At 47.5% G+C, this 16,073-nt stretch overlaps 1 protein-coding gene across 1 annotated transcript in view; it reads left to right on the forward strand.

Annotated features, from left to right (window-relative positions):
- grm6a (glutamate receptor, metabotropic 6a) overlaps positions 1-15,571 on the forward strand; it is a 33,238-nt gene extending 17,667 nt beyond the window's left edge. The window contains exons 8-11 of the mRNA XM_066710064.1: positions 488-1,111; positions 2,560-2,871; positions 5,651-5,901; positions 12,434-15,571. Coding sequence (XP_066566161.1) covers positions 488-1,111; positions 2,560-2,871; positions 5,651-5,893 — 1,179 coding nt within the window. The 3' untranslated portion in view covers positions 5,894-5,901; positions 12,434-15,571. The remainder of the gene's footprint in view (positions 1-487; positions 1,112-2,559; positions 2,872-5,650; positions 5,902-12,433) is intronic.
- Positions 15,572-16,073: the final 502 nt, after the last annotated feature.

A 16,073-nucleotide genomic window follows, 5' to 3' on the forward strand; every position in this document is an offset into this window, starting at 1 on the left:
CCAGAACAAAATGTGAAACAGTACTATGATTGCGGTTCAAATATTAATTTATATACATGAATCTACGAAAAAGTTCTTAAACTTTCTCTCAGTCTCAGTGCAGTTTTACTGAACATCAGTTTCCAGCGTTTGCATATAACTGCCCACCTCTCTCTCCCTCACCACTCCTCTCTCTCTAATTACTCCTCTTACTCTCTCTCCTCTCTTTCTCTCAGTTTACTCCTCTTCCTCTCTCTCTCACCACTCCTCTCTGCCACACTGTCTTTAGTTCTATGACATCAGTGGGCTGTGGGGGGGGGCACCCCTCTATTTCCCCCTCTCGTCTTCCTCAGGCTCAGATCAGCCTCAGTTCTCCCCCAACACCCAGGTGGGATACACTGTTGGCCCCCAAGGGTGCCTCCTCTCATGATCCCTTCTAGAGCAGGGTTGACACAGCGTCCCTGGGGTGCATGCTGACTCCCTGCCCTCTCTCTGCTTGTCGACCCAGGTGGAGGAGATGCAGTGGTCTGGGGGGGAGCGCCAGGTGCCCGACTCGGTGTGCAGCTTCCCCTGCCAGCCGGGGGAGCGCAAGAAGATGGTGAAGGGGGTGCCCTGCTGCTGGCACTGCGAGCTGTGCGACGGCTACCAGCACCAGGCGGACGAGTTCAACTGCGAGACCTGCCCCTTCGACATGCGGCCCACCGAGAACCGCACGGCCTGCCGCCCCACGCCCATCATCAAGCTGGAGTGGCACTCCCCCTGGGCCATGCTGCCCATGTTCCTGGCCATCCTGGGCATCCTGGCCACCACCTTCGTCATCGTCACCTTTGTGCGCTACAACGACACGCCCATCGTGCGCGCCTCGGGCCGGGAGCTGAGCTACGTGCTGCTCACGGGCATCTTCCTCATCTACGCCATCACCTTCCTGATGATCGCCGAGCCGGGCGCCGTGGTCTGCGCCTTCCGCCGCCTGCTGCTGGGCCTGGGCATGTGCATCAGCTACGCCGCACTTCTCACCAAGACCAACCGCATCTACCGCATCTTCGAGCAGGGCAAGAAGTCCGTCACGCCGCCCCGCTTCATCAGCCCCACCTCCCAGCTGGCCATCACCTTCATCCTCATCTCTCTGCAGGTGAGCACCGTCTGGTCTCTCCTATTTGTAATCTTGTTGTTTGTCCAGGGGGGGTGGAGGGGTGTCTGCTGGTCTCGGGGTCCTGGGTGCCGACCTACATGCTGGTCTACTGCTTGAAGACCACGGCAGTGGAATGATAACCTGAATGTTTACATCGGGATAGCTGCGTAAAAAGTGTAATTGCGGGAGCAACCCTTACTCGGGTTGAGCAGCCTCATTTGCTGTGTGCGTTTCAGGCCCCCGATGCTTGGTTGGCCAATCGCAGCTCTGAGCTGAGTGAGGGGAGGAATGCGGTTGTGGCAGAGCTGCCAAACACTGTGGAATGTCCTGGGAAAGACGGATGAACCCGTTGGTGGCGAGGTCAGCCGAGTTAGAAAAGATTTAGCAATTCACCAAGCCAAGCGTGAAGTAAAGTTGATGATACACAGTGATCCGCAAAGAAGGGAGATAATATGCAGAATCTTTGTGCTGAACTGTGATGCTGTCATACAGTGCAGGAAGGAGGGACCTCACAGTAAACACCATTACAATCCATCAGTCACGTACCTGCAGGCAGTGAGAACATGCCTCTTTCAAACTTTCTACTTGTGTGTTCTGAGATTTTGAGAATAAAAACCTGAGAACAATTTGAAATAGAGAAGTCACTCCTCTGAGAAGGACTGAACTCATTGCATCAGGAAGAGTTCAGGCTTTGTGTCAAAGTGGGCGGGCCCGGGGGGCTGGTGTGCCACGTAGACTTTCATGTGCAGCAGGTGAACACTGATCCAGCCCACACCTCACACTGTGACATCATCAGAGGAAGCCCATCTGCAGGCACGAGAGTAGCTGACGGCTTTCCTTGAGGAGTGAGTGGAGCATCGACCAGCCCAGAAAGCCAGGAAGATTAAGACAGAGAAACATCGGCACCCACCACCCCCTGCCCTCCAGGTCACGATGTCCAAAGAGCAGGAGGTATGGAGACCCATCAGAGCCCCCAGAACGTGCACACGGGGCCCTAACGAGGACATCTAGTGACTCTCCTCCCCACTCGCTCGGGTTTGAGAGGTTCACTTCATTCCGTCCAGTCACAACAAAAGTCTGATATTTCTTCTTTAGCTTCAACAGTTGCTAGCAGGAGGCTCATCTCCTTCCACTCACGCACTTGGGTCTACTCCATGTGCGCCTGCTAGTGCCATGCAGTGATTTGCGACTCTAAACACAGAGGGGAAAGGAATGACATCACTGCTGAAGGCTCCTTGGGGCAGCATCGAGGCGAGCGTGCCTCTAGTTTTCCATACGAGGGGTCATATCCTGTTAAATTGTGCAGTGAATGAATTATCAGTGCCACAGTGTGTGGATATTTCTGTGGCTGATTTTCTCTCTTCCCTGTCTCTCTTCTATTTCTACTCCCTCCCTCTCCACCCTCTCCCCCTCTTTCTCTCTCCAACCCCTCTCTACGCCATGCCAAGGTCCTGGGCGTGTTCGTGTGGTTCGGGGTGGTGCCCCCCCACACCATCATCGACTACGAGGAGCAGCGGCCGCCCGATCCCGAGCTGGCGCGTGGCATCCTCAAGTGCGACATGTCCGACCTGTCGCTCATCTGCTGCCTGAGCTACAGCATCGTGCTCATGGTCACGTGCACCGTGTACGCCGTCAAGAGCCGCGGCGTGCCCGAGAACTTCAACGAGGCCAAGCCCATCGGCTTCACCATGTACACCACCTGCATCGTCTGGCTGGCCTTTGTGCCCATCTTCTTCGGCACCGCGCAGTCCACCGAGAAGGTGAGGTCCCCGTTTTTTTTTTTGAGGGGGCAGGGGTAGTGTTTTCAGTTTTCTAGAGTGGGATGCTTCTGGGTGGCGTGGGGAAGGGAGAGCAGGGTGGAAGTGTCAGGGGCTTCAGTTGGTGCTCCGCTCCTGCCGTGATCGGCGCCTGCTGCAGCATGACCAAAAAGAAAGAAGAAAGAAAGGAAAATGAAATGTTTCTCCTGACAAAGCGTGTGGCTCCTGCGTCTCTCGTGGGAGGACGCTGATAAGGGGAGCGGGTGGGCGGCTTGAAGACAATGGCTTCTCCCCGTGTTTGTAAATCTGCGCGCCGCCACTTCACAGGATTAGGAGAACACAAAGGCTCGAACAGCCCATCTCCCAGCTTCCTCCGATGGGGCTCCTCTCCAAGGCAGGCTGCCCTCAGGAATTAGGCTGCAGGAACAATCACTGCTCTCCGGAAACAATGCACTGCAGCTTAATACCAACACACCCAGAGGCGGCTTTTATCGCTGCTATATTGAGTGTTTAATCTGCTGTGCAAAGTTTTGTCAACTGTCCTCCCAACTGCCAAAGAGCCGGCATTGAGGGATCAAACCCCTTTTCGTATGTAAAAACGGACAGTGGCTGAAATATCTGTCAGCTCTTTACACGGCCTTTTGTATTAAAAGCATTTACATTTTTTCTTGACAGAAGTATTGGAGACAGTGTTGATGGGTCTATTGAATATTATTTGCAATGAGAAAGTGTCTTGTATGACTTTAGACACTGTCCCCAGTGTGGAGGAACTCAAGCCACCCATCGAAAGCATAGCAGGAGCTGCCAAGCAAGGTAGAAGAAGCACGCAGCTGCCGTTGTGGTGTTTGCTGTCCCAATACTTTTGGTAGTGAAGTATAAATAGACAGCAGATCTATTTTGCCTCTGAGTAACTTCTTTTCTTTGACATTGGAGGGGAAATCAAAAATAGCAGCCTTTTCTTCAGCAGTACGAGGCAGCACTAAGAACCAGTCAGATTAAAAAAAAAGAAAAAAGACTGAATAATAAAAAAGAATAAATAAACAAACATTGAGGCCTGAGGTGCTTTCTGAATCCTTTTCTCCTCTGTAAGATAATAACAGACATGAAAGGAGGAGCAGTTTAAACGAGAAACCGGTCAGATTCATCTGGGGGTTTTAATGCATCCACTGCCCCGTACCTCATGTGCTCGTGTTGAAGACGTCCACACATGCGAGGATGTGTCAGAGACGCAGGTGGAGAAAGAGAACAGAGGGACCCTGAGCCCACAGCCGTGCTGGTTTCTCCGTGTTGATCGTAGCTGAAATATTTATGGCCCTCAAGATGAATATAAATAATACATTGTGCAGGTTTGTGTTCACTCACTGAGTTTGTGAAAACAACTGAAAAAACAAAACACCCTGAATACTATGTGGGGCGAGAGTGTGTCCCGTGACTGTGAGATTCCAGAACCAGTTGGAAAGCAGACCTTCAGACCCCAGAGGTGCAGCCTCTTACTCATGAATGTCAATGACGGTGTGCCCCACTCCCACTACTGCAGCACCTTCCAGTACATCCCACAGCCCCCCTTCCAAGGCCACCCATGGTTCTATGGATCTACAACCAGTGTGCTCCACAGCATATTCCTTACCCACTGCTTCCACTGCATTTCCTTCCACATTCCACAACTATTTTGTTCCACACTGATTCATATCCTGTTCCATTACCACTGTGTTCACATACTATATTCCTCACCATGCTCTACACTGTTAATACACTGATGCCACTGTGTTCGACTCTCATGCACACTGGTCAGCACTGAGACATCTGTGGGATTCCCCATCGTGCCAATAACTGACACCTGTGTGACAGACCAGCTGGTTGACTACATGACAGACGCTTGTTGAACATCAGTGCAATGGGAAGGCGTGATGAGGCTTATTCGCTCACAGATTAACATCGGAGTGCTTTGAGGAACAAGAGCAGGCAGCACATGGTGAAAATACAAATGGGCCACCCAGATTCACCGCAGCAGGCTTCGGCAATTGTCTTGCCTGGTGCACTGCTCGGCACATTGTTACACACAAACACAGCAACACAACACAACACAGCAACCAGCTGCAGCCAGCAGCCCTCCTGAGTGGAGCTTTCAGCTCAGCCACGCGTGACAATTCCCAAAGTCCTCTAATGCATTACAAGGCTTTTAAGACATAATGGGCTTTTCAAGAAAAGAACGGAAAGTAGAGGAATAACCTAAGAAAAGAGGAGGAGAAAGAAATTGAGTAATAAAAGAGAGAAGACGAGGATTATACCTTCCAGGATTTCCGGTATTGTCGTCTTTGTTTGGCTTTTATTTTTAGACACACGGCTCAGCTCATTCAGGAATGCCATCTGTAAAATTTTGTCTTCGGCTGGGAAATATAAGCCTTGTTTGTGTCCTGATATTTCGTTTTTTGGGTGGTCTGATTATGATTTTTTACATTTAAATTTTAGTGCTCGTGAAAGGGTGGACATAGGAGGCAAAATTCTCCAATCTGGCCAGCAAGACGGAAAGTGTATTTTTTATCGGGGGATCATAGAGGCTGTTACAGTGATGTCATCCCCTCTGGACTTGGTAGAGCTCCCCACCAAGATCAAAAGCAGGAAAGACATAACAAACTGAAGAGAAAGGAGGAGAGGACACACGAAGAGTGAGACACTGAAGAGTCACATGACTTCAGGGGAAAGCCGAGGTAGAATTTAACGTCCCACATTCGCAGACATTTCTTTCACTTTCTATCTGTATTTCTTGTTGTCTCCTCTGCAGATGTACATCCAGACCATGACGCTGACCGTGTCGATGAGTCTGAGCGCCACGGTGTCTCTGGGCATGCTGTACATGCCCAAGGTCTACGTGATCCTGTTCCACCCCGAGCAGAACGTGCAGAAGCGCAAGCGCAGCTTCAAGTCGGTGGCGCAGGCCGCGACCATGTCCACCCGGCTCTCGCAGAAGTCCAACGACAAGCAGAATGGCGAGGCCAAGCCGGAGGAGAGCAAGGACAGTAAGTAACACAGCAAGTACGTATCGCACTTTTTTTGGTTCTCTCTCTCGCTCTCCCTCGGGTGTATTTATTGGCCCTGCGTCGGTGACGGGGTGATACCTCCTCAGGCTCCTCTTCCCCAGGCCATCACCTCCTACTCCTTCTCCTCCTACTCCTTCTCCTCGTCCACATACTCTTCTACAGTCTCTTGAAATCCCTCATCATGTAAGTACCTCAAACAACCTATCCATCTTCTGCTCTCTCTCTTTCTCTCCCTTTCCTCCCTCTTTATCTCTCTGTGGAAGATCGTGTTATGCATCTCCCCTTCTCTGTTCCTCGTTGGCTTCTTCTCTCTCCCACTCTCTCCAGCCACTGAAAGCTTGTGAAAGTTCTGTTGCTGTCCACAGCTCAGCCCTCGTCCCGCACTCTGTCTGTCTCAATTGACGTGGCTTTGAAAACCCTCATTGTCAAGTGCAGGGATCATCTGCTACTGCCTCACTACTCCCTCCCTCCCTCCCTCTCTCTCTCTCTGTCTTCCTTGGCTCATTTTCTTCTCTTCCCTCAGCAGTGATATCCAGGCACTGTGACCCACCTATCATACGAGTTCCTGTTCTCTCTCTCTCCCTGCCTTTCATTCAAGATGCTTCTGTTACTCAGTCCGTTTCATCACAAAATAAAAACGCTCCTCTTCCACTCTCCTTCTCTTTCTCTCTCTCTCTCTTCTCCATCTCTCATTATTTCTCCCTGTCTCCCAGAGATTCTCCTATACATCCATCCTTTGCAGCTGGTCTCATTAGTGCCCTAAAATGTATAGTGAGTGAAATACCGCAAAGCACAGCATATAAATGACAATGACTATTAAATCATTTATTAAAACGGTATGCGCACTCATGCATACAAATGCCGGCAGGCACTTTGATGAAGACGTGAACTAAAAACGAAATAAAAACAACAAGAAAGTGAAAACAATATTTCCCGTAAATTATGAACGCCAAAAAGAGAACTCTCCATAATCCCATTTTAAACACCTGCAGGCGATGTTTCGGTGGAGAGAATCAGATAGCAACTTAACTCTCTTAATCCCTCTCTGTCTGCCTGCTACAGATAAGGTGTCTTCTGTTCAGCACGGCTTTCCCTTTGTACGGGGGGGAGAAAAATGACAAAACTAAAGAAGACGAGAGTCAGGTTGTTTGACACTTTGGAGATGTGTCAGATCTTGCGGCTTGAAGACTAAATGTACTCGGTGACAAGAGGCAAGCGAGTACTAGGAAATAATCACTGCGCTGCTTGGGCAGACGGAGAACAGCACTCTCAGAGTCGGAGGCAAGGTTACTCACCCAATAACCAGGCATCAGTGTCAATAAGCGTCGAAGACTGCATTTTGTCCTAAAGGGGAAGACATGATACAGGCAGCTGTGTGTGTCAACCCAGCTGTCAGTGGGCAGCTGTTAACAGGGGTCGTTGCCTCCTGTCTGTGCGGAACGAGACAGATGCACATCTCTGCTCCCCAAGCGCCGGCGTCAAGTGGAAACTCGGCCAAGACGTCATCGCCTGCCTCTCGCTGCGTCTCATTAGCTCCTTCCCTGTCCCGCTTTCCAGAAACTGTCCTTATATCGCTGCCTCTCTCCCGTCCTTGCTTCCCCCCTCTGTCACCCACACTTATAATTCCGACTCAGTGTCAGATGCTGTGCAGGCCGGGCGTACTGTCAAAGCAGACAGGAAGAAACAGCGAGGGGAGCCCTGACAAAGTCATACACGATTACCCAACAATGTCCTACAATTATTAACAACAAAGCTTTTTTAATCCAAATCTCACGCGCTGTCTCTCTCTCTGTTTCTCCCTCTGTTGTGCTCTTACCTCTTCTCTGGTTCTCCCTTTACTCTCTCTCTCTGTCTCTCCTTGCTGCACAGTAGTCCTCAGTTCCTCGGTGGGTCTTGGTAGAATTGATAAGCGTGTTTCCATATCCCAAGCGTGCTCTCGCTCTCATCCTCCCACAAGCTTGCAGATTGGGCAGGACTGGCATTTGCCGACTCTGTACCCAACCCTGAAACCCAAACGCTATTTAAAGCCTTGCATCAGACATGAAGGAAACTGACAGAAGAGAAGAGGCCGAGCCGTCCATGGTGTGTCCATCTGATGGCTGCAGATATCACCGATCAGTTCTTTTGTTTTTCCAGACCATTGCAACTCTCTGCATCACAGAAACGCAAAAGAGCAACAGCTGTCAATTACATCTTTCTCCCACCAAAGCCAGATTCCTTACTTCTGTCTTTTCTTGTTTGTATAGTTTCTATTTATTTATTTTTGTATGTTGGGGGTAGTGTGAATATGGGGTATAATTAGATGCTTTCATATATATCCTGAAATACCGAAGCGGCCTTCTGCACCTGGAAATCAGCAAGTACAATAGCCCCCTGTCACGCAGCCATTTTTAATTATAACTGCGTAACACTACTTCTGGTAACTCATCAGGAGCAGCTGTCAGTGTAGCGACAAGTACACTTTCATTTTTGACAGGTATTATTGTTAATAATAAATAATACATGTATATGACATATACACATTACACACAGATATACACATACACACATTACGTATTAGAGCCCGACCGATACAAGTATTTCCTGATTACCGATATATCTGCCGATACTGACTTTGCTTTAGCATGCAAAACAGACATTTCTAACACAGATCCCTCAAATTTGGCTCTCAGACTGAAATTGTGACAAATATGCACTGAAGGCAGGGTTTTACATTTGAATAATAAACATTAAGTTAACATTCATTTCCATCATTAATAACAGCCACACATCAAACATTGCACAAATAAATTAAATACATTAGAATAAGGGAGATAAAGGAAACATAGAAAAATGTGCATGTTCTATACATTAGAAGACAGAATAAGACAGTGTTCAGTGTTGGCCCAGCTAATATTAGCATTTTACACACGTCAGGTTCTCCTCAGGTTCACAAGTCCTCCTCAGTCATCAACACTGCTGATCCAACAGGGGCAGCTTGTATCGCAGAGCAGGAAGCACGTCTCTGCATTCTCTCCCAAAAGGGACCTCAGGTTTTATTTTGCCCTAAAAAGTGTAACTTATTTACTGTGTATGTTAAAAGTATTGAATCACAGCCAGAGTTACGCGATGTAGGATTTGAAATAGTTTTAAAATTACCGTGGATAATTTCAGTTTTATCAGGCGTTTTTTTCCCGGTCACGGCATCGGAGCATTTGATCTGGATCAGTGGCGTTGCGTTTACACTGCATCTGATCAGGATCAACTTCCAGCCACAGGGGTCCTCGCATGCGCATTCAAGTCCAAACTTCATTATATGCATTTATTAAATGAGTGCTTTAGAACAGGCTATATCAAACACTCTCGTTTTACCTCTTCAGGAATTATTCTAACAAGTGAAACCAACGCACTTGCATGTTTTTTCAACCAAAGCATTTTAAATTAAATGTATGTATACATTGTTTGCTAACATAAAATACTTTTCACAGCCGAAACATTTTTAATTAAAATACAATTATATATGTTTGCTAACATAAAGTAACAAGCCATTTAGTGTTAATTGTATCAATGTTTAATTGCTAACACGGCAGTAGGGAAGTGTTCTCCTGTCTGCGCCACTGATGAAGGCTGTTTGTCGGCAGTGCAGTGCATGCTGGGACTTGAGCCGGATCAAATGCTACCGATGTGATCCGGATCAGAAATGGCGTGTAAAAGCGCCTATTGTCTGAGACTGAGGTGCGTTTCTTCATTAGTTTTCTTTAGATGATGAACTGTGATCTGAGCTTGCCTGTCATTTTGGAGAATTTTTTTCGGGCCCTAGTACATATAGCTAAAGATCAGACTCTCACTGTTGTCAGTTTATATAATTATTATTAATTAATTAATTTAGCTGACATTATATATATATATATATATATATACCTATGTCGTACCAATTACATACACACACATACAACATACAGCCTACATGATCACATAACCATTTCACGAACTTCAGACATTACAGTTCCTCGTCTTACCCTACAGTCCACGTTTCGTCCCTTTTCATTGCTGCGCCCTCTTGCGTCGGAGCTTTTACTGTGGGCATCATGACTCCCCAACATGGCGGCTTTTACTTCCGTGATGGATTGTACCGTAAACACAGTGCAGCAGCGTTTTTAAATGTTGCAGACACTAGTGTGTCACTTGGTGCCAGAAGCAGCCGTGGAGATGAATGATACAGCCGCTCAGGTCAGCGGGTAGTTTTAACCCCGCGTTACCCTGCCACAGCCTAATAATAATAGCAACAATCAGAATGGGAATCTGACTTTTCACTTAATGTTTATTTTTTATTTTTTATTTCCCCCCAGTGAGCGATAAGGAAACGGGAGTAATTCGTCATTGAGAGTGACAGCTGTCAGATAGCGAATCCAGGATCAGGTGTGTCTGACAGAGACTCAGTCCCCCCCCACAGAGGAGCATTCATCTGCTGTGTGAAAAGTGTCTAAATCCCTAATGACTTGATACATATCTTTAATATTGCCTGTCATGAGTCCCGAGGGTTTCAGATGTCCTATCGCTTTCATTGCGCGCGGCGAGGCGGTGGAGGTAAATTAAAACATTTTCAAAATGTTGAAAAGCCACAACGACCCCCTGCTTCCCTGCCCAGTTTCAACTGTCTGTTTACTTTATGGGCATGACAACATTGGCCTGGTATTAACAAAGCTTTTTTAAACTTTTACCTTTAATTCTCCCTCTCTCTCCTTGTGCCATAAACGCATCTGAGACACGACACCGCGCTTTAACTGTCAGCTTTATTGAGACAAGAACAGAAACCGAGAGGAGCTGAAGACCACATGAAACAAAACAAAGCATACTAAACGAAGGCCTTAAGAGTGTGAAACGAGTGGGGAGCAGCAGAGTTAAAACTACTTCACAACTGCATCATCAGTAAGCCAGGAGCAGCGCACATTGGCACAGCATCTGTCTCACGAGGTGAAAGAGCCACATCGGGGGCCATAGACTCTTCTCCCAGGGGCCACAGACGCTTAACATGAGGGCCACATACTCTCATCTCGGGGCCCATAGAAATACACAGAGTACAGATCCCGAGTCCTGCTTCTCTTAGCGGCCCTGGGAGTGCGAGCAGCGGGAGCCTCCATGGCTGCCCCTCGTGCCCATTACCCTGATTGAGGAGCTTCTCTCTCTCTTTTTTTTTTTGTTTCGGGAGGCTTTTCTGGAACACTTTAATTACACAGCTATTCTGAGAGAATTGCAGTATCAGTCAGCACACAATTACATTCACATGAACCCAGCCGTTCAGAATTAAGCCTTATAGGTCCTCTCATTAAATGCATTGCCTACCTTGGCTGCGTAAAGAGAGAAAAGAGAGCAAGAGAGAGAAAAGAGTCCACCCCCGTTCCTCTCTCTTTATTGTCTTTGAGAAAGGGAGCGATTCATGTTTTATCTGCCTTCAACAGAACTGTGTCCTGCAGACTGAGTGATCCCCACAAATAGCAATTTCGAGTTAATATGGCACAAAATATACTTTTCGGAAAACACATTACACTATGTAATTAAACTAATTTTTCGCGCGGATTAATAAGACTCCCCGCAGGGCCGGCCACTTCTTTTCACACTGGGAGTCTGCCTGTGACAGAGTGGAGCGGAGGTGTCAGTCTGACACACACACACATAGACACACACACACACACACACACACACACACACACACATACGACGTTGACTGGGAAGAAAGTTAAAAGGATGAGGTCGCCTCGGGGTCACTATTAAAACTCCATCATTAGTGCGCAGGTATTTGACGGTACCAGACGGTTAATGACAGAAAGCGCGCCAACGCGGGATCAATCTCCCAATGTCCATTTCGCAGGTTTTACAGCCCTCTTAGCATTAATGAAGAGCGTTGCATGAATTAATTTCCAGCAAAGCCCTGTAAGTGACGCAGGCAGATTAGTGCTGTTTACGTTACATAACGCACCGGGCCCCGGCATTCCTCGGGGACCGGGACACCCTCGGCCAGGCCGACGGTATTAAGGCAGAGTTACCCCAGTTTCTAAGGTTAAGCCGTGTGAGACCTAGTGCCAACTAGCGGCGTTCGGTGCTTTCCCACGCTTCACCTGAACACGTCTGTCGAGCTCTTCTGTCCGCCAGCGCTGTGTTGAGTTGCGTTGGGTTAATGTCTCCCTCCAGGGATTACTGTACTGTAGCGCTGTAGCAGATGCAGACTTCGACTGAGTTGTAGTTTGAGTCTGAGCCCAGTTTGCCCGTCACTCTCACCTGCCACGTGCCTCATGGTTATTACAGTGCTGGCCGGTCAAATACTGTAGAGCGCGTGCACATGGGTCTGGTGTCTGTATATGTGATTGCCTTTGCTGTGCCTCGTCCACTGACCTCCTTTGGTTTCAGGTGTTGTTGTTATTCCCACTACAGGAAAAGTCTCGCTCGTCCCTCATGGCCTCGGGCCCTTCGGCTACACAGACTGTAGGCGCGAGGTTGCACCTATTCACCGCCAGACTCTCATTTTCTGTGCTTTTCTTCTTCTTCTGCAGGTGCCCCTACAATGGCTTACTTCAACTACAGCAACCCTGATATTTAATCTGAAGGGGGAGACCAGGGGCCTGGAGATGGGCATCGTGAGACAAAGACTCCCAACTGTACAGCGAGGGAAAAGCGACGTGGGGATCACAGCTGCGGCTGCGCTTTGTTGGCAGAGAACCAGAGACACACGGCTGCTACTTTAAAAACTAAAACTGAAACGACACAAAGAGAATACTTGGGTGTATATAATAGGAACAGACAGAGGAACGCCTGTGTCTGACACTGATCACACACCAAAATAAAGCAAACAACAGAATGTGTTTCTGCAACTTGAACTTCTACACTTCTGTCACTCGTAAAACACTTCGAAACGCCTGGCCGCCGGCCCACAGAGAGCCAGGAGGCCTCTCTTCTAATGACAGGACAAGAAACTCACGGTTTCTCTTGCCCCTTGAGAGGGTAAAGACGTGCCCTATGACACCGCAGCGGGGACGAAGTAGAAGCCACATTTAAATAGTAAGACAAACAGAACTAAAGAGAGGACACCTGCAGCGGCTCTTGAGCATCTTCCCTCTGCCATCAGACTGACGTTTTCTGAAGTTAGTTTTTTTCCCAAGTGCTGCTGATGTTAGTTTGTTTACTTAGCTAGCTAACTCATTCGTTAGTTAGATCTTCAATTAAATCAGTTCTGACCAGCGAACATCAGGAGACAGGAGGGTGTGGGGCTGCTCCTTAGAGCAACACAGCTCAGTTTGAGAACGTCTTTGACTTGTTTATTCTGCTCCTGGTTTGGAGTGAGTGTGTGTGTGTGAGAGAGAGAGAGGGATAGAGTGTGTGTCTGTCTGTGTGTGTATGTGTGTAAACGTGTGTAAAGGCCTGGTTGACATCCCTCACTTGAGACGAAAGCTCTTCAATTAGAGATCCGATGCACATAGAGGGACATTCTCTCGCACACAAGACGTCCACAGAAATGCACTGGGGTTAAAGTCGGGACTTCAGTGGGACTTGATTATTATTATTACTACCCAGGGAGGTTTTATTTCAGATTACAAGAAACGTTTTCAAAGCATTACAAAGTACACTAAATTCCATAAGTGCAAAATCTGATGTTTGAACAGAATAGGGAACAGGAAACATGCGATGAATTTGGTGAAACAGATTTATGCTTATTTGCCCATGTCTTCATTAGTTAATTGATCGATTGATTGATTACCTGAGTGGTGGATGGGTTTTGCTTTGTCACGTATTTGTCAGGGGGCGTGGGCTCAGTGTGGTGCGACGTGAACTGCACGGTTACTGAACATGAACTTAGAAGAGCTCGGGAGGGAGGTGACAGGGACACATCATGGCTCATCCGCTCTCCCCGATTCGACTCAAGCCGTGTACCTGATCTGCAGCTCGACGGCACGTGGAATACATGGGAGAGGGAACGCCTTATCACCGTCTCTCCTGGTTCACCCTGCACCTCCCGGTTGCTTTGTTTTTCTTTACACAATATTGTGCAGTCCAGGGATTTTTAGTTTTCCACAGCGCTATTTGACCAGCCAGGCAAAGACTACGGCAATAGTTCTCAGTTCTCGCTTTAGAAGATGACACAGAATCGAAAGGATACATTTCACTGGCCTACACTATGGAGGGAACCTACGTTTTGAAAGATTTATGTGACAACGCACTGAGCTGTTTGCTATTAGGAGATTGCAAGTCTAAGTTTAGCACGGTGGTAAATGTTATATGACTGTAGGCCTTGATGGCAGCTGGTTGTCAGCAGTGAACGTCTGAGAGTAGAGGGGGTTTTACGTTGTTGAGCTGTACGATGCTCCTGTGTACTGCGGTGCTGCCAGGTTTAAACAGTCTGCCCAGGCAGGTGGAGAGCAATGCGAAGTTATTACAGAAGGAGAAACAATTCGTCCACACACATGAAGGTTTCTGAAACCGGTTCAAATTGTCTCTGTTCTAGAAAGATGTATTTTGTGAGGACAGCGCAAATCCACCCCGAATAAACCGGCACAAACACCCCTGTGTGTGGGGTGGGGGGGGGGGCGTAATCCTGCTATTTAACTGTGCTTTATTTAAATCAAAGCCAAACATGTTAGTGTTTGATCTAGACATCCAAACTGAGACTGAGAGTCTTCGGGAAGACGTTTCCTGTGATCCTAGCCGTGACGGAGCCTCCTTCCCACACACTGCGCTGCATTCAACTGGAGAGATACTACATCTGCGGTGTTATCCTAATTTAAGAAGATTTAAATATTTAAATTCTCTGGTGTTTGGTAGACTGTTTATGTTCAAACTAAACAACAACCAAGTGTAGGGCTTTTTTAAAAAAGAAAAATAATTAATTAATTGACAATGATGTAATTGGTTCACTTTCTGCTGCCGGGCGTTTTAAGAAGTGTCAGAGTTGTTCTCGGCTGACTTGCTCTGCAGGGGATTGAATGATATTAATAATTACACCCCAGCGCCAGAGGAACTAGACTCCTCGTATGTGGAGTCGGCAGGAGGGTTCCCCCAAACGGTTTCTGATTGATTGATTTCCCTGAGCCCAAAGCTACCTAGCCGGAGCGCCCTCCCTGGGATACTTTCTACCAACTTCAGGACACTTCTCGCCAAGCCAGAGTCGATTGTGTTTCAGACCAAACTCTTGTCTCGGTCACCAGCGGAAATACCTCAACTCTAGCAAATACGAGAGCAGATTGCTTAAGATTTTCATCCGTTAGTGTTACTTCGTCTCCAAGGCTGCTTTTCCTGTCGACTGAAAGTTGAAATGGAGGCGTCCTTCTCCACCCCCCAGCCCCCGGCCAGAGGAGATCAGTTCAGACCACAGTTTCAGTCACTTGTCTCTACCCAGGAGTGGTCTGCCAATACTGTGTGTGATGTGATGCTCTGAATATGAAGGGCCGAAGACAAAAGCTTGTTGTACAGAACTGCATGTTTGTTTTCTATATTGTTGTATTTATTAGAGAGATTGGCCCAGAACCCATATAACAGGTCTGATCGAAAAAGCAACTGCCTATTGTATACAGATTGTGATTGCTATATTTCTTCTCTTTCGTATACAGGTTGTAAAGACAGAGGTCAGATAAAGTCGATTTTTTTTTGCATTGTTTAAAGTGGTGCATAAATAAATAAAAAAACAGAAGAAAAACGAACCGACAATAAAAGATTTTACAAAATTGCTTCAGTGCTGTGATTGTTCCATTTATTATTTCCAGATTGTGCCACTGATTTTAAAGTAGAAAAAGCTTGAGGATTAAACAATAATGATGATTAAAATTCCACTTTGCGGCTCAGTCTGTCTGTGCTGAGGTTTTGTCAGCATCAGTGGGTGTGAAACTCGGGGAACGGCGTCTGCAAACTAATATTCACAGAACCCGAGAATCATTGGGGAGACGTCTGCGCACCGTGCCTCGAAAAAACAACAAACACGAAAGCGCCGCGTTCATATCACCGTTCGCAACACCCAGACTGTTTCTGTTTTCTGCAAATTAATGAGATTAAGGGATATCAACGGTTTGTTTCCGCGCCTGCTGTTTGCCATTTATGCAGCCTGATGCGGTAAACAAACTCAAACAAAGTTGGTGATTCACACACGCCTGTGTTCTCTGGCGATGAAAGCTCAGAGTTTTAGTCTCCTCCAGTCGCAGCAAATCG

This window comes from Amia ocellicauda, chromosome 7, assembly GCF_036373705.1.
Source record: "Amia ocellicauda isolate fAmiCal2 chromosome 7, fAmiCal2.hap1, whole genome shotgun sequence".
In the NCBI taxonomy this organism is placed as follows: domain Eukaryota; kingdom Metazoa; phylum Chordata; class Actinopteri; order Amiiformes; family Amiidae; genus Amia; species Amia ocellicauda.